The sequence below is a fragment of the Narcine bancroftii genome, chromosome 12 (genome assembly GCF_036971445.1).
Source record: "Narcine bancroftii isolate sNarBan1 chromosome 12, sNarBan1.hap1, whole genome shotgun sequence".
Lineage (NCBI taxonomy): Eukaryota > Metazoa > Chordata > Chondrichthyes > Torpediniformes > Narcinidae > Narcine > Narcine bancroftii.
Window position 1 is genome coordinate 78614050 of NC_091480.1, and position 18466 is coordinate 78632515.

Here is an 18466-nt window from a genome sequence, read left to right on the forward strand (position 1 = left end):
AGATCGTGTTATATGGCGAGCTCTCCACTGGCCACCGTGACAGAGGTGCACCAAAGAAAAGGTACAAGGACTGCCTAAAGAAATCTCTTGGTGCCTGCCACATTGACCACTGCCAGTGGGCTGATATCGCCTCAAACCGTGCATCTTGGCGCCTCACACTTTGGCGGGCAGCAACCTCCTTTGAAGAAGACCGCAGAGCCTACCTCACTGACAAAAGGCAAAGGAGGAAAAACCCAACACCCATCCCCAACCAACCAATTTTCCCCTGCAACCGCTGCAATCGTGTCTGCCTGTCCCGCATCGGACTTGTCAGCCACAAACGAGTCTGCAGCTGACGTGGACTTTTTACCCCCTCCATAAATCTTCGTCCGCGAAGCCAAGCCAAAGAGAGAGCTGCACTGATTGGTAGCCGGAGTGACAGAAAACGAGAAACAGCACAAAAAACTCAGCAGCACAAGTTATCTGCCTGAAGAGTCAAAGTCTGAAATAATGCTGATGTGTACCCCTTTATTAAACATTTGCCCACTCTTACCACTCAAGCTGAGACTGTGCTGGATGGAGATGTGAGGCGGAGGTGGAGATGGCAAGGGCAAGGACTGCAAGCTGGCTGCAGCTGGGCTGACAGAGTAAGACGGAGGCTGAGGGCCACCAATGTCATCTGAAAAGCAACACAGGAGGCGTAGGATCAGAACCAACATGCCTGGGTGGAGACTGGGCAGAAACCAACCACTATCAGCAGGCAGCCACCAAGCTATCAGGCATTTCCTAAACTTGCATCAACCTCAGACAAACCCAGCAGGTGTCAGATGACCCAACACTTATGCCTAGGTTAAACCAATGTTTCTGATGAGTTCTGAGAAATGAAACACCATGGCCAAGTCCACCCATAACACCCTTCCCTTTACTAAGCAAGGAACACAAACTCCACCACAGGAGTTAACAGAGGACAGAGAGGAGTACAGATCAAACTCTTATTTGGAGAGCAGACTCTGGATGGACATAAATGAAGGGGCTTGAATGCATGATGTTTTAGCAAGATCAGCAGGGCAAACTACTGCAACCATTCATAGATGAGAGGAATCATTTCTAAATGAGCAGCATTTCCCCTTTGCTCCTGCTGTGTGGTAAATTGTTCACAGTAGAATGCTACTGTACCAATAAATCTGGGTCACAACTTCAAACTCAGCCTGGACAGATTTAGGACAATAAAATGGGAGGAGAGTTTCATGGGATTAGGATGAGAATAGACAGGGAAGGCTAGGGAAAAATTCAAAGTTACCCCCACACGAGACTGATCCACCATCAGAATATTCTTTTTCACACAAGTCTCCATCACTTGAACTGAACTCTTGGTAAAAGGCAGATTTACACTTTTCAATAATGTCAGGATTTCTCATAGCACTTGCCCTCCTTTTGGAGGGCAGTCACTGGTCTAACACAGAAGGCCCAGCTCCCACAAGCAGCACCAATCCTCAGAAAAGTCCAAGGCTTCCCACTCAGCCTTCAATTTCCCCAGAGAAGGATGTGGATCTCCAGAAATCATTTGGGTCAGACCATAACATGCAGGCAGAGAGCAAGAGAAAACTAGAGAGAAGGTCACAAAGAGAAGATGGCCAGACTGAAATAAAATACAAATGCTGGAACCTCTTAGTGGAAAGAGAAACAGTTATCATTTCAGATAAAAAGATCCTTCATCAGTGTCCGATGTAAGAGTGTTTTCAGCAATTATCTATTTTTACTTCAGATTTCCAGCATCTGCAGTGTTTTGGTCAGTCAGGGAATGGATTGGATGGGACCCCAAAATTTGATGATGAATCAACAGTGTTTGGGTGAATAAACGAGAAATGATGAGTGAGAATACAAGATGGAGATGGAGAATTGGTTGAGTAGTACCAGAATAAACTTGCTCTCTGTTCCAGTAAAACTTCAGGACGATGAGACAGAGGGACCACACACCTGTCTTCATTGAGGGAAGGACAGTGTTATGGGTTTGTGCCATTGAACCCATTCTCTCAGCAGTTCCCACTGAGATTCAGATTCATTTTCAGATCTCCCTTTCTGATCTTTTCATCTCAGAGTGAATGCAAATGATAAAATTTCATTTCTATTTCTTCAAATGTACACAGAGCAGTGTGAACAATCTTCCAGCAAAAAAAATGGTGCCGAAAATTAGAAATTGGTATTTAACTTTTTTTTTTTAATTTTAAAAATTATTTACCGCATGGTAGAAGTAGATTCCGGCCATTTAAACCAGTGACACCCAATTACTTGCAAATTAAATTCGTACATTTTGGAGGGTGGAGGGAAACCAGAGCACACAGGGAAAGCACATGCAGGTATAGGGAGACTGCATGAACTCCTACTGACAGCACCCAATTTGAACCCAGCTGGTGCTATAATAGCATTGCAACAATTGCCACACGAACAGTGCATCCATCTCCAAATATATACAATATATCCATAGATATACAAGATGCACCAACCACAATTGTAACGGAAGAGGAGAGGACTTGCCTCCACTTCTACGTACAACTTCCACCCCTGCAATCACCCAGCCATCCACTACTCCAAAGGAGAGGCTCTATAAAATTATCCCTTGCTCCAGGTTACCCCAGAGTGACAAGACCAAGCTTGATTGGCTCCCCCAAATGATGCAAAGACAAACACTGAAGCATCTGGAGGTGGAGGAATGCTATGACCATCATAGTCACTGCCCCTTTCTGTAATTGCACCAGGGTTGGCAAAGGGGAGCTGTGGCCTCAAACTGTTGCAATCCCTCTGGTGAAAAATCCCAGCCCTTCCCCATTCCAGGTTTCTGGCCCATGGAAGAAGCAACAAGTGAGCAAATGGTGCATTTCATGCGTTGGCACTGTCCCTATGCACAACATCTGCTGCTCTTGACCTTTTACCAAGGGTCCAGGTTTCTGGGTGCTGCTGTCAGAGGAGGGCGTCACCTGCCACATCCAGGAAGGCATCAAGGATCATAGGAGCTGCAACCAGGGGGCCAAGTGGAAGGTATTGTGTCATGCTCATGATACATCAATGGTGGAAAGGCTTTGGGGAAAATTAGGAGACGAGTCACTCATCACAAGATACCGGTCTCAATGTGTTCTTGCAACTAGAGCCTTTATGTGGCTGGCACACTCAAGTTTCTAATCAATGACATCCCCGCCATTGCCAATTAGTGGCATATTTGACTGGGCTAACAGCACGAGTGTCAAGGGGAGGCTACTTGTCGATGACCTATCTGCCTGCCTCAGTGCTGTGGAGGAATCAAAACCCGACACCAGGCCCTTTGCACCTCCTGCTTTATCACAAGGTCAGCCAGATTCTTTTAGCCTCTGTATTAGCACCTCGAAGAGAGAACCAACTACCCTGGCAATTCGGTGTCAAATTCTACCAAGCTCATTTCCATAAGGCTTTGAATTGAGCATCTCCAATGATGCTTCAATGTTCAGTCCAGCTTTAATCCACATGCATACAATTTCACCAAACCAGGAATATTCTGAAAAATTTATAGAAGCAAATCCACTGGCCCCACACAAGCCAATTTTAAGAACTGGCAACTGAAATCTTGGTCAGTGTTAGTTGCAATTAAGTTAATAGTGGGGGGTAAAAGGGAAAATGTTTACAGAACACTGGGTTCAGAGCCAATGGATGTGGATGTAGAGAACTGGCTGTGGAAGGCAGACGCCAGGTACAGCAAATCTTTAACAGGTTACTTTCCAATCATTTGTAAACCCCTCTGCCTCAGCATCCAGCTCACCAGCTGGATGCCTCCCAGGCCCGTAGCTCCTGTGAGCCTTTGAAATTACTGCTCCATCCATGGAGGGAAATGGACAGTCAACATTTCCAGCTGAAACCCTGAGGGCTGGAAACATGAACTGCCCATTCCTCCACTGTGGATGTTGCCTCACCTCCGAGTCCCTCCAGCAGTTTGGGCTTTGGTCCCTCAAAACATAGATTAACTCAGTTGTTACTGGACAACATCAAAAAACAAATTGGAGTTTTAATAAAATAACATCCGACAGTCCAAAAAAAAAAAAAACTGCTGGCCTGGCACCAGAATTCCAAAAGAGCTGGATTAAAAGTTTTACTAGATCACGTTTGAACAAATCCAGAGTCTGCTGGCATCAATGAAGTATCTTCTTTGCCCACGTGGAATCTCTGTACTGGACACAGGTGTACATCAGTTAGATCGTGACTAAACCAGGTGCTGCTGAGCAAATTACTGGTGGAGTGGGAACCTCTTGCATCCTGAAAGGGGTTGGTCTCCAAAGCACCCACCCAAACAGCACCTGCGTCTGTGGCATTCTTGGTGGCACAGCAGAAGGCTGCCTACAGAGGCAGACATCCAGAAATGCTGGAAGACCATCAACTTGGGGAAAGACTCCCTTTGGTCTGTCCGAAACTTGCTGGTCTTTCTGCACACAGTTGTCTATGCGGGAATGCTGCTGACCAGCACATTCCAGGCTTCAGGAGTTCATGCTGAGGGACGCACTGAGTCTTGGCACAGCCAATGCAAGGATACCATGGGGAAGGATCACAGTGCACTCTATAGCCTTCCATCACTAAGGAGAAGAGATCAAGGGAAAGCCCCTGAAACAACAGAGGGGAAGTAACAAGGTGGCACAGTGGTGGCTATGGCAATAGAGAGTGGTAACAATGTATATTGATGGGAATGTATGGACATGACATCAAAGGTGAAAAGAGACTTGGAATGTTTTCTTTTTTATTAATTATTTATTATGAATAAAGTATTTTTGTAAAAAGATTAGTTGATGCAACATGGTGGGAAGCAAATGGGACTAGTTTGGTCAGCATAGACATTGGGCCGAAGGGCCAGTTTCCATGGTGTAGAACCATGACTAAGTAAAACACAGCATAGAAAAATAGATATCAATGACCTCTGGGACTGTGTTACTTCCTCAAATATACCATCTGTCAAGAGCTGAGATTGGACCCTCTAGAAACTGTGTGGTTACCGAGCAGAAGTATACACTGCATGACTGGAGACAGCAGGAGAATAGGAACTGCTTCACTGCAAGTGGACCAAACTTTGTCAACTCAGCTGGTATCTGGAGAGATCCATGTGTGTGGAGCAGGGGAATAGCTGCTTCACATGTGTGCCACTGTTGCAGCACTCTAGTCACTGACCCAAGTTAGAGCCCCAAAGCAATGCTGCCTCTTCAATGCAGAACTTGAGTAGTGCTACTCTGTCAGAGTTGACGTCTTCTGAATAAAACTGCGACTCCACTAAGCAGGGTGCAATGTATCCCGTGGCATGATTCTGAAGAGCAGAGAAGTTCTCTTTGGTGACTGGGTCGATGGTCATTCCTCAACCATCATACTGAAACAGATATCATTGCAAACCTGCAGACACCACCTCCAATCAATGACTACACCATAAGTATTTGATTGGCTGTCAATTTCTCCAAGACATCAAGTTTGGGTAGGTGCTTTACAAATGCAAGCTCATTTCTTTATCAAAGGTCCTTTGGAACCATGACCACCAATTATTTTTTGCTGCAGTCAAAGTGAGAATTGGCAAACCTTGACAGCATTTACATAAGGCTTGCGTTTAGTACACTGGAGACTCAAGTCTGGAATCTGGAGCAAAATAACAAACGTGGAGGAACTCAGCAGTCAAGCAGCATCGGGGGGTGATGGGAAGAATGGTCGACGTTTCAGGTTGAACCTCTTCATCAATACTCCTCCAGCAGGTTATTCATTTTTCCTTTAGAGATGTATTAAAACAATCTCACCAGCTTGAAAATAAATTAATAAATTCTGTATATACTCTTCCACAAGCATCTGTTGTCACAATGGTTGGTTATATTTTGATGGCATCGATATACAATTGTGTGATCAATTCTAACATTTAGAGTGAGGATTAAGTATGTAAACAGCAGCCTGTGACCATGTAATTTGATTGCATTGTGACAGACATCATTATACCGTACCAAGAAGGCTGAGGCTTCTGCGAGGAGGGGGCGGTGGTGTCGGAGGCTGAGGAGATGGAGGTCCACGATGAGAAATATCCAAGTCGACCAGTGACACAGTTTCTCCTGTTCATTGCAGACAGAAAGAAAGGCCAATGAAAACAAAATGACTACTCACCCCCCCCCCCCCCCCCGAGGATTAGTTTCTTCCTACCTACAATCTGTTGCACCTTGCACAGCAAATTCCCCCCCCCCCAAACAAAATATCCCCAGCACAGACACATGGATAAAAGAAAAATAGAGGGTTACAGGGAGAATTTGGTACTTTTTTTTTAAAAAGGAATATATGGGTTGGCACAACATTGAGGGCTGAAGGGCCTGTAATGTGCTGTATTGTTCTATGACATCTGCAAATTCCTCCTCTTAAAGAGTGAGAGACTGTTTAAAAAAGGAACTGAGAAAACAGAATGAGGTGGGAAGGGAGGTGAAGAAATTGCAGTGCAGCACATTGACAGACATTTCCCCAAAGCAAGTTTGAAAGCTCCGTAATATTTAAAAAAAAAGGAGAAAATGTTAGTAGCACTCAGCAGATCAGGCATCTGTGGAGAAACAGTTAATCCCTCAGGTCAATAATCAGAGTTTTAAAACATGATCAGTTCTCTCTCCCTCCGCACGTGCTGCAAACTCCAGAATTTGTACTTCTGTCAGATTTCTGACACGTGCAGGACATTGCTTACCTGTGAAAGGTGGTGCTAAAGACACCGGAGTAAAGGCACTTTGTGTCCTGGTCAGTCTGGGTTTGCTGTGGAGGAACAGGAAAGAAATGTCAGACAACTGGGTGGGACATCCCATAAGCAGCAAGTACGGTTAATACTCAAAGTCGGTACGCCTTTCAAGCTGCCCTTTGCAGGAGCACGCCTCTCATTTCTTACAAACTCTTGCCTCTTGGCCTGTGATGGGAAGTCATTGAAACAGGCCAATTACCGAGATCCTAGCAGCCTCTCCACCATCATAGTTCTACCATCGGCACGCAGCTGATGGAAGGATGCAGAGTCACCCCTCAGGGTGTAAGCCTGCAAAGGATGACACTCCTGAAGAGTGTACAGGATAAATAAAATAATCCCCTTCTGTCACTTGTGGGAAAATAGGTTAGGGTCACAGAACACTCCCATTGGGAATAATCTCAGATGTTTTTAAAAAAATGGTAATGTGCCTATTAACTACCAAAAAATAAGCATCAACCATTCAATCATATCTGCACGTCACTTGCTTTTATGGTCAACATCAGATGGGCCAATTTCCTCAATAGGAAATTGCCAATATCCAACAGCTAGCCTGCATTTAGAACTAACTGGTTTACTACTCCAAGCACAGCTATTAAAATTAAGTTTATAAATAGCTCACCTCGAAAGCTCTGCCTGGTCCAGTGTCTGAAGTGCTGTGATGAACAGCCCCCCTGACAGAGAGGTAATGTGCAGGCTGTATGATTCACAGTACAAAAACAGCAGGAAGGATTAGCTTAGAACACTTAGCAAGGCTATAAATAATGTACACACCAGGCTGTGGTTGGTGTATAGGGAGATGCTGTATACTCAATGCACTCACAGATGCCTGACCCAAGGTTTGCATAGGGAAGCGGCCTTTCCATAACAGACAGGATCGTTCCTCCCTCTGTGCACCTTGCACAATACTGCCCCAACCCCTCATCTTGTCCACACCAGTGTTTCATGCATTTCTAAGCAGATCATTGCAAAGTCTGCCTTTTCAACAAAAATAACTACATCCAGATCCTAAATCTGATGCCACATTTCTCACTCCCAACACACATATAATCAAGATTCAATTTATTGCCATTGTAATAAAACAGTGTCACATTACATGAAATTGCACTTGCCTGACATAAAGCAGACACTTTCGCCATTGGCAGAAATTGCCTGAAGCGCTTCTTACAGTCAGAGAGAGAAGCAAAGAGAGTCCCCCCAAGTCACCAAGCGCCCATCGATTTACTTCCAGCACTTCCGCAGCCACACAGAGTCCAGTCCAAACCATTGGCAACCTGAGCTCCAGATCTGATCCTCCGACATGATCAGGAACCCTTCAACATTTTTGGCACCCCCTCATATCCCGGTTTCAATACCTGGTACCCCTTCAGCCAGTCTCCAGCATCCACGGCCCGGCACGAGCCTCCTGATAGCAGTCTCCAGCAGACCCAGCCTTTGTGGGTTCCTCGCCTGGAGTCACCAGCAGCCCACCGTATGCATGGGTCTTTCAGTTGCAGAGCTCCCTCACTGGTCTGCCGCCATGGTCACCACCCCATGGGTTGACTGCTCCACTTCTTCTCAGACAATGCCCTGCGCCAGCCCTCTGCTCCCCTGGAGTCTGCAACCCCTCAAGGTCAGACTCAGAGATCATAGGATTTTAAATAAAACTGTCAGCTCCTTTAACAGGCTATTCAAAGGGTGTGCGGAGCTGATGGCAGTTGAACCCCGCAGGAGTGCTGCATCACTGCTCCTCACGAATCCACACCAACGTGGCCATTTTCATCAAAATCGCAGCCAGATTAAGTCTAGTCGCTTCTCAAATACTCCAAACATTGCAGGTCCTTCCTTTTGGACCTTGTAGTGCCTTTGCCTGTTCTTGCTGGGGGCCTAGTCCTCTTACCATTGCATCCTCTTCTGTCAACATCTCCACACCACCTGCCCTCTCCCAATCCCAGTGGTGGTTAATGCTCAGTAGAACTCAGGAACGCAAGACAAGTGCACTTGCCTTTTGTTTCAACCATTTGAAAAGAGTTTTCCCACAGAAAACAGGGTAAAGTGGTTGTGAGTGACTTCATTAGGTTACTGTAGTGTGGATTGTGGCAGGTCATGTGACATCTCCAGGTGGAGCCTAGTCAGAAGTCACCTCACCTGCCAATCAAGGGTTAGATCTGCCCACCTGGCAGCTAATGTCAGGTCCTTCAGGTGCTAATCAATGGCTAGATCAGATCACAGGCGAGGCTGATGCACAATTGGTCCTCACAGGTCACGTGGACTTAAAAAAGCCAAGCACATGCAGTCTGTCTCTCTCGCTGTTTTTTTTTGCTGCTCCATGGAGACAATCACTGAACCCCAAGCTGCAGTCCACTGCAGCTCCAGAGGGCTAAATGCAATGGACCCGTCCCAGATCCGAGCAGAGGTGACACTAGAGATCAGGTTCATGTGTATGTACTCGTTTAGTTATGCTGTATACCATGCCTGTGGGTGGTGGGTGCTGAACAAGTTAAACCCTTGTTTCTTGGGAGACTGTGCCTGTGGGTGTTGAAGAATCCTCATTTCTCAATATACCTTGCATGTGTACATTAGTCAGTCTGTGGGTGCCCTTTTTGTTAATTTCCCTATGTGTAAATAAAGACCACTGTTTGTTCATAACACGTCCAGCCTCGATTCTCTTTAAACCTGTCAAACCAATTCTGGAACACAAAATTTGCTGTCAAGAATGGGATCAGAAGTCAATCTACAGAACCACAAGAGTGGCAGAGGATCACCAAGGTCTCCCTCCTCTTCACCCAATATCTCTCCTCTTCCTCCCCCCCCCCCCCCCCAAATCGACACAATCTAGCAGGATCATGGTCTTAAGAGGGTTTGTTAAATTATTGAGGACCCCTTCCACTTCATATCTTTCACCTGTTCCCGTAGGGAAAGAGATACAGGAGGATCAGAGCCAGCACCACCAGGCTGAGGAACAGCTTCTTCCCACAGGCAGTGAGAATGCTGAATGACCAAAGGAACTGCTTGCACTGACCATCCAAGACTATTATTTACTAAAAAGTAAATAAATATATGCAAATCAAATATGGATGCATGTGTTTTTTCTGGTTGTGTGTCTGCATGTTTTGCACCAAGGACTGAAGAACACTGTTCATTGGATCGTACTTGTGCAATTGGATGATAATAAATTTGAACTAGCGACCTCTGGAACCACCCTTATCCATGAGCAGAAACACGCTTCAAAGCTCTTTCAATATCAAAGAACTCAATTTGGTCAAGACCCAGCCGATTCAGCCTTCCCTGACAAAGAGAGCTGCCCCTATTACTGCTATTGTCCAAGGGTGGTATTGTCAAAGCATTTACCTCCGCCCACATCACGGCCAATCATGTATTGTGCCATGTGTGAAATCCTGCCTGTAGATCAGATCTCAAAGCAAACAACTTTTACTGAAAAGCAGGTGATGTGGTTGCTACCTTCCTGCTTTGGGGAGGGGGATGACCACTGCCACACATCCTACTTTGTACTGTATTTTTAGTACATGGCACCAGACTCTAAAACAGCATTTCCCAAACTAGGTTCTTTGGAAGAAATGACAGGGATCTAGTAGGGGAAAGTGCATCCAACCCTCCACTGACACTCAACGTGGCCGCTCATTTGCACAGTACGCGGTCCCATTGGCGCCTGGGCTCACCTATCAAAGGGTCTGGAGGTGTAGGAACAAGTGCCTTTTGAATGCCGCCTTCTGATGCATTCTTCACATTGCATGACTGCCTGTGGAAACAGGAATTGCAGCTCCCAGCGTGTAGAAACCAGTCCAGATGCCACATTCCTTGCTCTTTCAAGGTTCGATTAGCCTCTGCCAGAGTGGAAAGGTTAGTGATCTCTGCTGTCCCAGGCCAACTTTTTGTCGGGGTCCGCAGTGATTAAAGAAAATGAAAATTGAAGGCGGTGGGGGGGAGAGAAGAGATGTTTTATTTGTAATCCCACACTGGTTATTCATTTTTAATTGATTTATTTTGCTGGATTATGCCAATCCAACAATGAGGTGATCAGTTTTGTTTGTAAAGTTAAAAGCTCCCGCGATTTGTGGCAGTGTGCTTGGGCAAAGGTCTCCCCATCTCCTATGTTGTTCACCTGCTGTTTTCCCGCCAGTGCAACTCACATTGCCGTGGTTCACCAGCAGGGAGAAATAGTAGTGTCAGGGTTGCAAATCACTTCACCACCACATTCCTTACTTGTACTCAGGCTTGCAAGGGTGGTGTGCGAATTTTAAAACATCCATTCTCCTTTATAGCCTGTACAATATCCCCTCCCTGAACCAAACAGATTTACTGTGAGTGCCCAGTCTTTTCCACAAGTTCTCGGTTCACTGGAGGAGGGTTAAGAGCCAGAAACTCCTCCCCATCTAATCCATGTATGATCAGCACAGCAGGAGTTCTTCAGCTGTTTTGCCCCCACCCACTTGTGTGGTGCAAACCGTGGCGCTGGATGAGGGAGCGGCTAAAAGATAGGTAGAAGGGAAACCGTGCGATTGCAACAACTTGGATCCAGCACCTCACTTCTCATTAAAGTGACAGTGTGATGGTTTGGCACCTCAGCACGGGAGTGCAGCGGCACTGCCTCTGTTGGCGTGACCACCAGTACAGATAGGTTGTTCTGCTCCTGTTCTGGGATCCAGCTGCACACGGGTAGGGGGAAGAGGCCGGACACTTGATTTGGAATTTTTTTTTTTTTTTTTTTTTTAAAAAACAATGACGGGTGAGGAATGGCAGCCACAAGAGCCCTGTGATCGTGGGTTCGAGTTAGGAGTTGAGTGGACGTCGTCTTGACCTGCCCTAGGGGCAGAAGGACAACATGTAATTGAGAACCACAAAAGCCTGCTGATGCTAGAATCTTGGGCAGACAAAGAATTATGGAGGAAGTCTGCAGGTCAGACAGCATCTGTGAAGAGAAATAGTCAGGGCAAAACAGCAAGCAGTGACTGGGATCCCTTGGTCTCAGACTGATGTCTTTTCAAGCAGTAATACATCCAGGAGCTCCAGACGCAAGTGCTGCAGGTGAGTATGGGTTCACAATAACTCATGGGGGGGGGGGGGTGATAGCCCACAAAGGACCCCCCCCCCCCCCATGACACCTAAACAGGTCTTTTAAACTGTAATTGACGATTAAGATCCTTAATTTCCAAGTGCTCCCCAAAAGGGTTCCATGAGCTAAAAAGTTTGGTAAGCCCTGCTCTAGATGTTCCAGAGGGGGTGCTGGGGGACAATAATGGCCAGGGAAACAGCTGGTTGCTCTCCCTTTAAAATATTTACATCCATTTGTGAACAGTCCAAATTTTACACCTCACATAAAATAATTCAATTCAATGTTAACCACACTTCCAAAAAGATATTAGCCATTTAGCATTTGAAATTTCCAAGAATGCAACAGGGGCTATCAAAATGGAATGGATGTTAAATCTTCCTTTCAGCCTTGGCTCAGGCATAGACATTAAAAAGGAAATTTTCCCCTCCCACCACCCTTAATCCTCCTGAGGTGTTAAAGAACAAACCAAAGTACTTATGAAAATGGGACAAAAATAGAGTCCCGGAATAAGATGTGGTGCTCAGCTCCAATCAAACCGCATTTTCAGAGTTCATTTTTGTTCTGAAATCCATCCATCTCAATTCCAATCAGATAGCCAATTTGTATTCCAAGACAGATTTACACACATTTACACAACCTTCACCATCACAGTGCTTGCAGTCTGATTACCTCTTCCCCTTTCCCTGCAAAACTTCCCAAAATCCTGTGCTCATCCAAATTTCTATTTGTTGCCATCCCCTTGTGAAGACCTACACCCATTTCAGATTCCTGCACAGTCATGAGTAGACAATCTTTGTTCGGAAGCAGGCCGCAGACAGTGGGAGAGTGAAGGGAACTATCAGCCCAAAGCTGTCAGTAAAAGATGGTCACCTTCTTGCGAGTTCCCTCACCAAGTGCAAAGCCCCATGCTGATTACTGCCATATTGGAATACTTCACGGGTGCTACACTGATTATAGCTGAGCCACTCCCACCACTTGATTCACGTTGGGAACACACAAGAGACTGCAGATGCTGGGATCTGGAGCAGTAAACAGTTTGTTGGATGACTTCAGCACATAAAAGCAGCATCAGAGGGAGAAGAATTGTTGGCATTTTGGAGCAGAACCCTTCATGAAGGTTGTCTTCAGAGTCCTTCAGCTAAACATTTTGCTCATTTTTCTATTCCCATTCATGCTGCTGGTACCTCCAGCAGATTCCTGTGGTTTGATCCACATCAATTCATGCGATACTTGCATTGAGAAGTCTCGTGTCGAGCATCTTCACTTCCTTCTCCCAATTCATCTTCGCCTCAAATACATTGATCCTATTCACTGCAACCTCTCCCAGAGCAACAAATTCCATATCCTAACCACTGTCAGTAAATATGATGCTTCCAAATTCTATGTTGGTCTTGTGTTTAAGGCTTTGAGTTCTTGTCATTAATGGATTCAAAGCCAGAGACTGTAAAGCAAGCACATCTAGTGTGTGGAAAGGGGGAAGAGGGATACTATTTATTGTCATGTAATAAAACAGAAATGTAATATTACACAAAATTGCCTTTAGTCTGCCATAAGGCACACAAAGATTCACCATTAGCATTGCCCGGCACCCACTACCAGAGAAAGAAAAGCAGAGTACCCACCCCCCCCAAGTCACCAAGTGGATTCTCCTCCAGTGCTCTCACACCCTCTGTAGCAACACAAGAGTCCAATTCAGTTCCAATCATCAGCTGCTCAAGCCCAGAGTCAAACCTCCGACACAACAAAGAAGCCTTCAGCCCCTAGGGCCCTTTGAGAGCCCTTCTTGCCCTCAGTATCCCGGTTCTGATACCTGGTTCTCATGAGCCAGTCTCCAGTAACAATGTGAGCCCTTTGAATTCAAGTTGTCAGCAGCCCACAGCTGGTGTGGTTTTTCTTCACCTGCAAGTCACCTGCAGCTTGCCGTCTGTGTGCACCCTTCAGCTGCAGAGCCCCTAGCTGGTCTGCTACCATGGTCAACAGTCCTTGGAGGTCATCCCCTCTGCTTCACAACAGGGTGTTCTCCCAGTTACTGGTACCCTGCTCCAGTCCACTGCTCCCAGAGTCAGCAAAACCTTGAGGCTTCTGCTAAACACAGGCACCGCCTTCTGTAGCCCAGACCCCAGTCACAGGATTTTAAATAAAACACCATTGGCTCTTTTAACAAGTTGTTTAAAGCCTATACAGAGCTGTCAGCAGGTACACTGGGCAGTAGGACCTCACGGGAAATGCTGCATCTCCACTCCCCCAGGTCCGCTCCGCCATTTCCCGCCCCCCCCCCCCTCAGCAAAAATGCAAAACCCACAAGCTTTTCCTCAAGTTTCCTGGGCATCAAGGGACATGAACAAAATGCCAGAAAATGCAAAAAGGTGCTCACTGATCAGTGCAGACTGGTTGGGCCGAATGGCCCATTTCCCTGCTGAATGATTATTCAAATACTACCTTGTACAAGGGAAACGCGCCTATCCACATCTTCCATCATTTCAAATCTGTTTGTAACAACAGAGAACTATTTTATATTCTGGACACAGCTGGTCATCTTGGAATCTCAATTTAGAAGGGATAAAAATTACATGTTGTTCTTTCTTACTACCCCTTACCCCTCCATTTTCAATTCAGAATTCTTTGTTTAAAATAATGTAAAATTCAAAGTGGTTTTCACTGCATCAGATCCTCAGATTGCAATCTGAGCACCTCAGTGAAAGCAATTCCATTCAGATCTCTCAGCTGAATTGATGAATAAATAAGTAACCAGACAATCGATGCTGAAGCAAGTTTCTGTGACAGTGATTTCAAACAGCTTAAGACCCAGCTCAGGTCAAACGTGGCTCGCTCCAACTCAACCTTAAAGCTACTCAACGATTCAATGGAATTATAACCATATTCAGATAGAATTACACAGACTATTTAACTCTTTCCTTGCCAAGTGTTATTTCTTTCCTAATACAAGGATTAGGGGAAAACTACTGGTGTATAGTGGAGACAAAGTGGTTTTAGTAACATCCAACTGAAGGAAAGATAGCAGGGATATGTACACAGATTGCAACAAAAGTACAGATCACAAGCAGGGACATCAAACTTAAAACATCACCAATGGCAATTGTGGAAATATTGGGAGCGTTACAAAAAGCTGTTTGGTTCACAAAACACATGACAAAGATTCACCATTTGCACCTCCTCTGCTTCTTCTCAACTGTGGGGGGGGGGGGGGGGGGGGTGTCCTCCAGCCTGCTGCTCCCCCAGATCTGCAACCCCTCAAGGCCTCTGCTGAACACAGGTTCCGCCATCTTGGGCCGAGACGATGCAGTCGCAGGATTTTAACTAAATCACTATTGGCTCCTTTAACAGTGTTTAAAGGAGGAAGGATGCTGTGCTTACCCAGTCTGGCCCATGTGCGACTCCAGATAATAACCCAGAAAGCTACAGTTCAGAGAAAAATACTACAAAATAGGGCTTGAAGTAATTTTATGATTGAAGTAATTATTTTTGAGCTTAAGGCTTGACTTTTTTTATTATTCCCATGTAGTTGCTTTTTCTCTCCTTGGTACTAGAAGAGCTAGAGGACCCATGATTCGGAGCCGAACAGGAGTGTGGGTATGACAACGGCTCTGTATACGCTTATCTTTGTGAGGTTTTTCAGTTGGTTGTTTTTCCAGACTCTTTTGTGTAGTCTTCCAAAGGCGCTATTTGCCTTGGCGAGTCTGTTGTCTATCTCATTGTCGATCCTTGCATCTGATGAAATGGTGCAGCCGAGATAGGTAAACTGGTTGACCGTTGGCACCACCTACGGCTCCTAGAACGCTTCCACCAGCGTTGTCTCCGCTCCATCCTCAACATCCATTGGAGCGCTCACACCCCTAACGTCGAGGTACTCGAGATGGCAGAGGTCGACAGCATCGAGTCCACGCTGCTGAAGATCCAGCTGCGCTGGATGGGTCACGTCTCCAGAATGGAGGACCATCGCCTTCCCAAGATCGTATTATATGGCGAGCTCTCCACTGGCCACCGTGACAGAGGTGCACCAAAGAAAAGGTACAAGGACTGCCTAAAGAAATCTCTTGGTGCCTGCCACATTGACCACCGCCAGTGGGCTGATAACGCCTCAAACCGTGCATCTTGGCGCCTCACAGTTTGGCGGGCAGCAGCCTCCTTTGAAGAAGACCGCAGAGCCCACCTCACTGACAAAAGGCAAAGGAGGAAAAACCCAACACCCAACCCCAACCAACCAATTTTCCCTTGCAACCGCTGCAATCGTGTCTGCCTGTCCCGCATCGGACTGGTCAGCCACAAACGAGCCTGCAGCTGACGTGGACTTTTTTACCCCCTCCATAAATCTTCGTCCGCGAAGCCAAGCCAAAGAAAAAGAACTAGAAGAGCTATATTTGTGAGATTGAAAGATGCTGTCCCTCCTTCAGAATGTTGCAGCGAGGCTCCTGACAGGAGCCAAAAAGAGAGACTATAAACCACCTCGATTCTGCCAGTACAGCTCAGAATAGATTGTAAAATTCTCCAATTTGTTTACAAAGCCCTTACATCACCAATTTCTCAACTCCCTACTCCACTTCAAGACCCCTCAGATAGGCCAATTTAAGGCGCTTGGTTGTTCTGCACTCAAATCGCAAGCTCAGGAGATTGGGGGCTGCGATAGTGAAGGCGCAAACTGTGGAATAACATTCCTCCCTCCACCAAATTAGCTCTTTTCTTTAACTCTTTAAATCCAGATTGAAGTTTTTTTTTTATTCACAAGCATTTTGAAATGATTGTTACCATGCTGTACGTACAATTCTAAACCTCATACTGCACTTTAAATAGCTACTTAAGTTAGGATGTAATTTATGATCTGTACAATGCAAGTTTTTTTTTTAAATGTGCTATCTTCTTTGGCTTGGCTTCGCGGACGAAGATTTATGGAGGGGGGTAAAAAGTCCACGTCAGCTGCAGGCTCGTTTGTGGCTGACAAGTCCGATGCGGGACAGGCAGACACGATTGCAGCGGTTGCAGGGGAAAATTGGTTGGTTGGGGATGGGTGTTGGGTTTTTCCTCCTTTGCCTTTTGTCAGTGAGGTGGGCTCTGCGGTCTTCTTCAAAGGAGGTTGCTGCCCGCCAAAGTGTGAGGCGCCAAGATGCACGGTTTGAGGCGTTATCAGCCCACTGGCGGTGGTCAATGTGGCAGGCACCAAGAGATTTCTTTAGGCAGTCCTTGTACCTTTTCTTTGGTGCACCTCTGTCACGGTGGCCAGTGGAGAGCTCGCCATATAACACGATCTTGGGAAGGCGATGGTCCTCCATTCTGGAGACGTGACCCACCCAGCGCAGCTGGATCTTCAGCAGCGTGGACTCGATGCTGTCGACCTCTGCCATCTCGAGTACTTCGACGTTAGGGGTGTAAGCGCTCCAATGGATGTTATAAATAAACTAAAACTCCTACTCGTAGTCAATGCCTGTCTGATGCGATGGCATGCCCAATTTTGGAGAAAAAAAATTAGATGTTCTACTATTGAAATGAATTTTAACTTTAAGTTTATGGGGTCCTTTTCTTAATTATTTTCATAATTAATATTATTTAGATCCCATCTTGTGATTTGGATTTTTTCCCTTTTACAGTAGTGGAGCGCATGTTCACCAAATTTCACAGGGGAGGAGTTAGATTATTAGCATAATTTTTACATGCCTTTCTTCGTCTTTTTCAACGTATCATAGGTTATTTGTAGCCATATGAAATAGTACATCTTACTTTGTTGGATACTTATTCTTATAATTTATTTACTCAAAAATAGAAAAAGTTCTTTTTTATTAAATGGTTAATAGAAATCCCAGAATGCTCCAGTGAACACTGGACGATACAGGATTTGAACCCTGTGGCCCCAAGATAAGGAACTCAAAAAGGGAAAAAGATCCAAGATGCTGAAGATGAACAATATTTTTTTTTTTTAAAAGAAAATGCTCAGCAGGTCAGACAGCATCTGAAGAGGAACAGAGTTAGCATTTCAGGTTTGAAAAGATTGGAGTGTTCACTGTTTCATTCCCTAAAGGACACTGACCTATGAACACGGTGGGAGAGAGTCTTGATCCCCTACAATTGTGGAGCCATAATGAATCTTGTGATAGTACCCAATATATTACAGGTATACCCCGCTTTTTGAAAGTAGAACATTCCTATGAAACCTTTCACAAGCCAAAATGATGCAAAATGAAGGAGCTATTAACACTATTTTTGTAAAAGCAAAAACCCATTCAAATTTCTTTCAGACAGCGAACACAAGTTTCTTCATAAAAGCAAATTTGTGTAAAGCAAGTATTTGTAAAGCAGGATATACCTGTACCTAAATTAAAGACTTCTTTTACAAATCAAGAGCTGAACAGATAAATACTGTAATGTAGACTCACTATCAAGACATCCATCTGATCTGACCAGAAGTATGCAAAGAGTATCAGACCATATTTAGGTACACAGTCATGTCCTTAATTGCAGTCAGGGTTGAAAGGCAGCAGCTGTGCAGCCAAATTGTACAGTGTTCCAGGTAACCACCCAGATCATCAGATAGAGGACTACTTCCCAGTATAAAAGAATAGAGCCATGGGCACAGCAGATGGATCTCTGTAATACATCGTACCCTAAAGATGGAACCTTTGACAGTGCAGCACAATCTTAGCCTCGCTTTTTTAAGCTCAAACACTGATCTAGAACTTCAA

The 18466-nt window shown here is 45.4% G+C and overlaps 1 protein-coding gene across 6 annotated transcripts in view; it reads right to left on the bottom strand.

Annotated features, from left to right (window-relative positions):
- socs7 (suppressor of cytokine signaling 7) overlaps positions 1-18466 on the bottom strand; it is a 45100-nt gene that overhangs the window by 17443 nt on the left and 9191 nt on the right. For 5 of the 6 annotated variants that reach the window (XR_011347583.1, XM_069907022.1, XM_069907019.1 and 2 more), the window contains exons 2-4: positions 6680-6744; positions 5964-6068; positions 533-658 (exon numbers count right to left, since the gene is read on the bottom strand). Coding sequence is in view for 5 of the 6 variants with exons in the window: in XM_069907022.1 (XP_069763123.1) it covers positions 533-658; positions 5964-6068; positions 6680-6744 (296 nt within the window). In the remaining variant the exon portion in view is untranslated. The remainder of the gene's footprint in view (positions 1-532; positions 659-5963; positions 6069-6679; positions 6745-18466) is intronic. The other variant, XM_069907023.1, reaches the window with a different exon arrangement.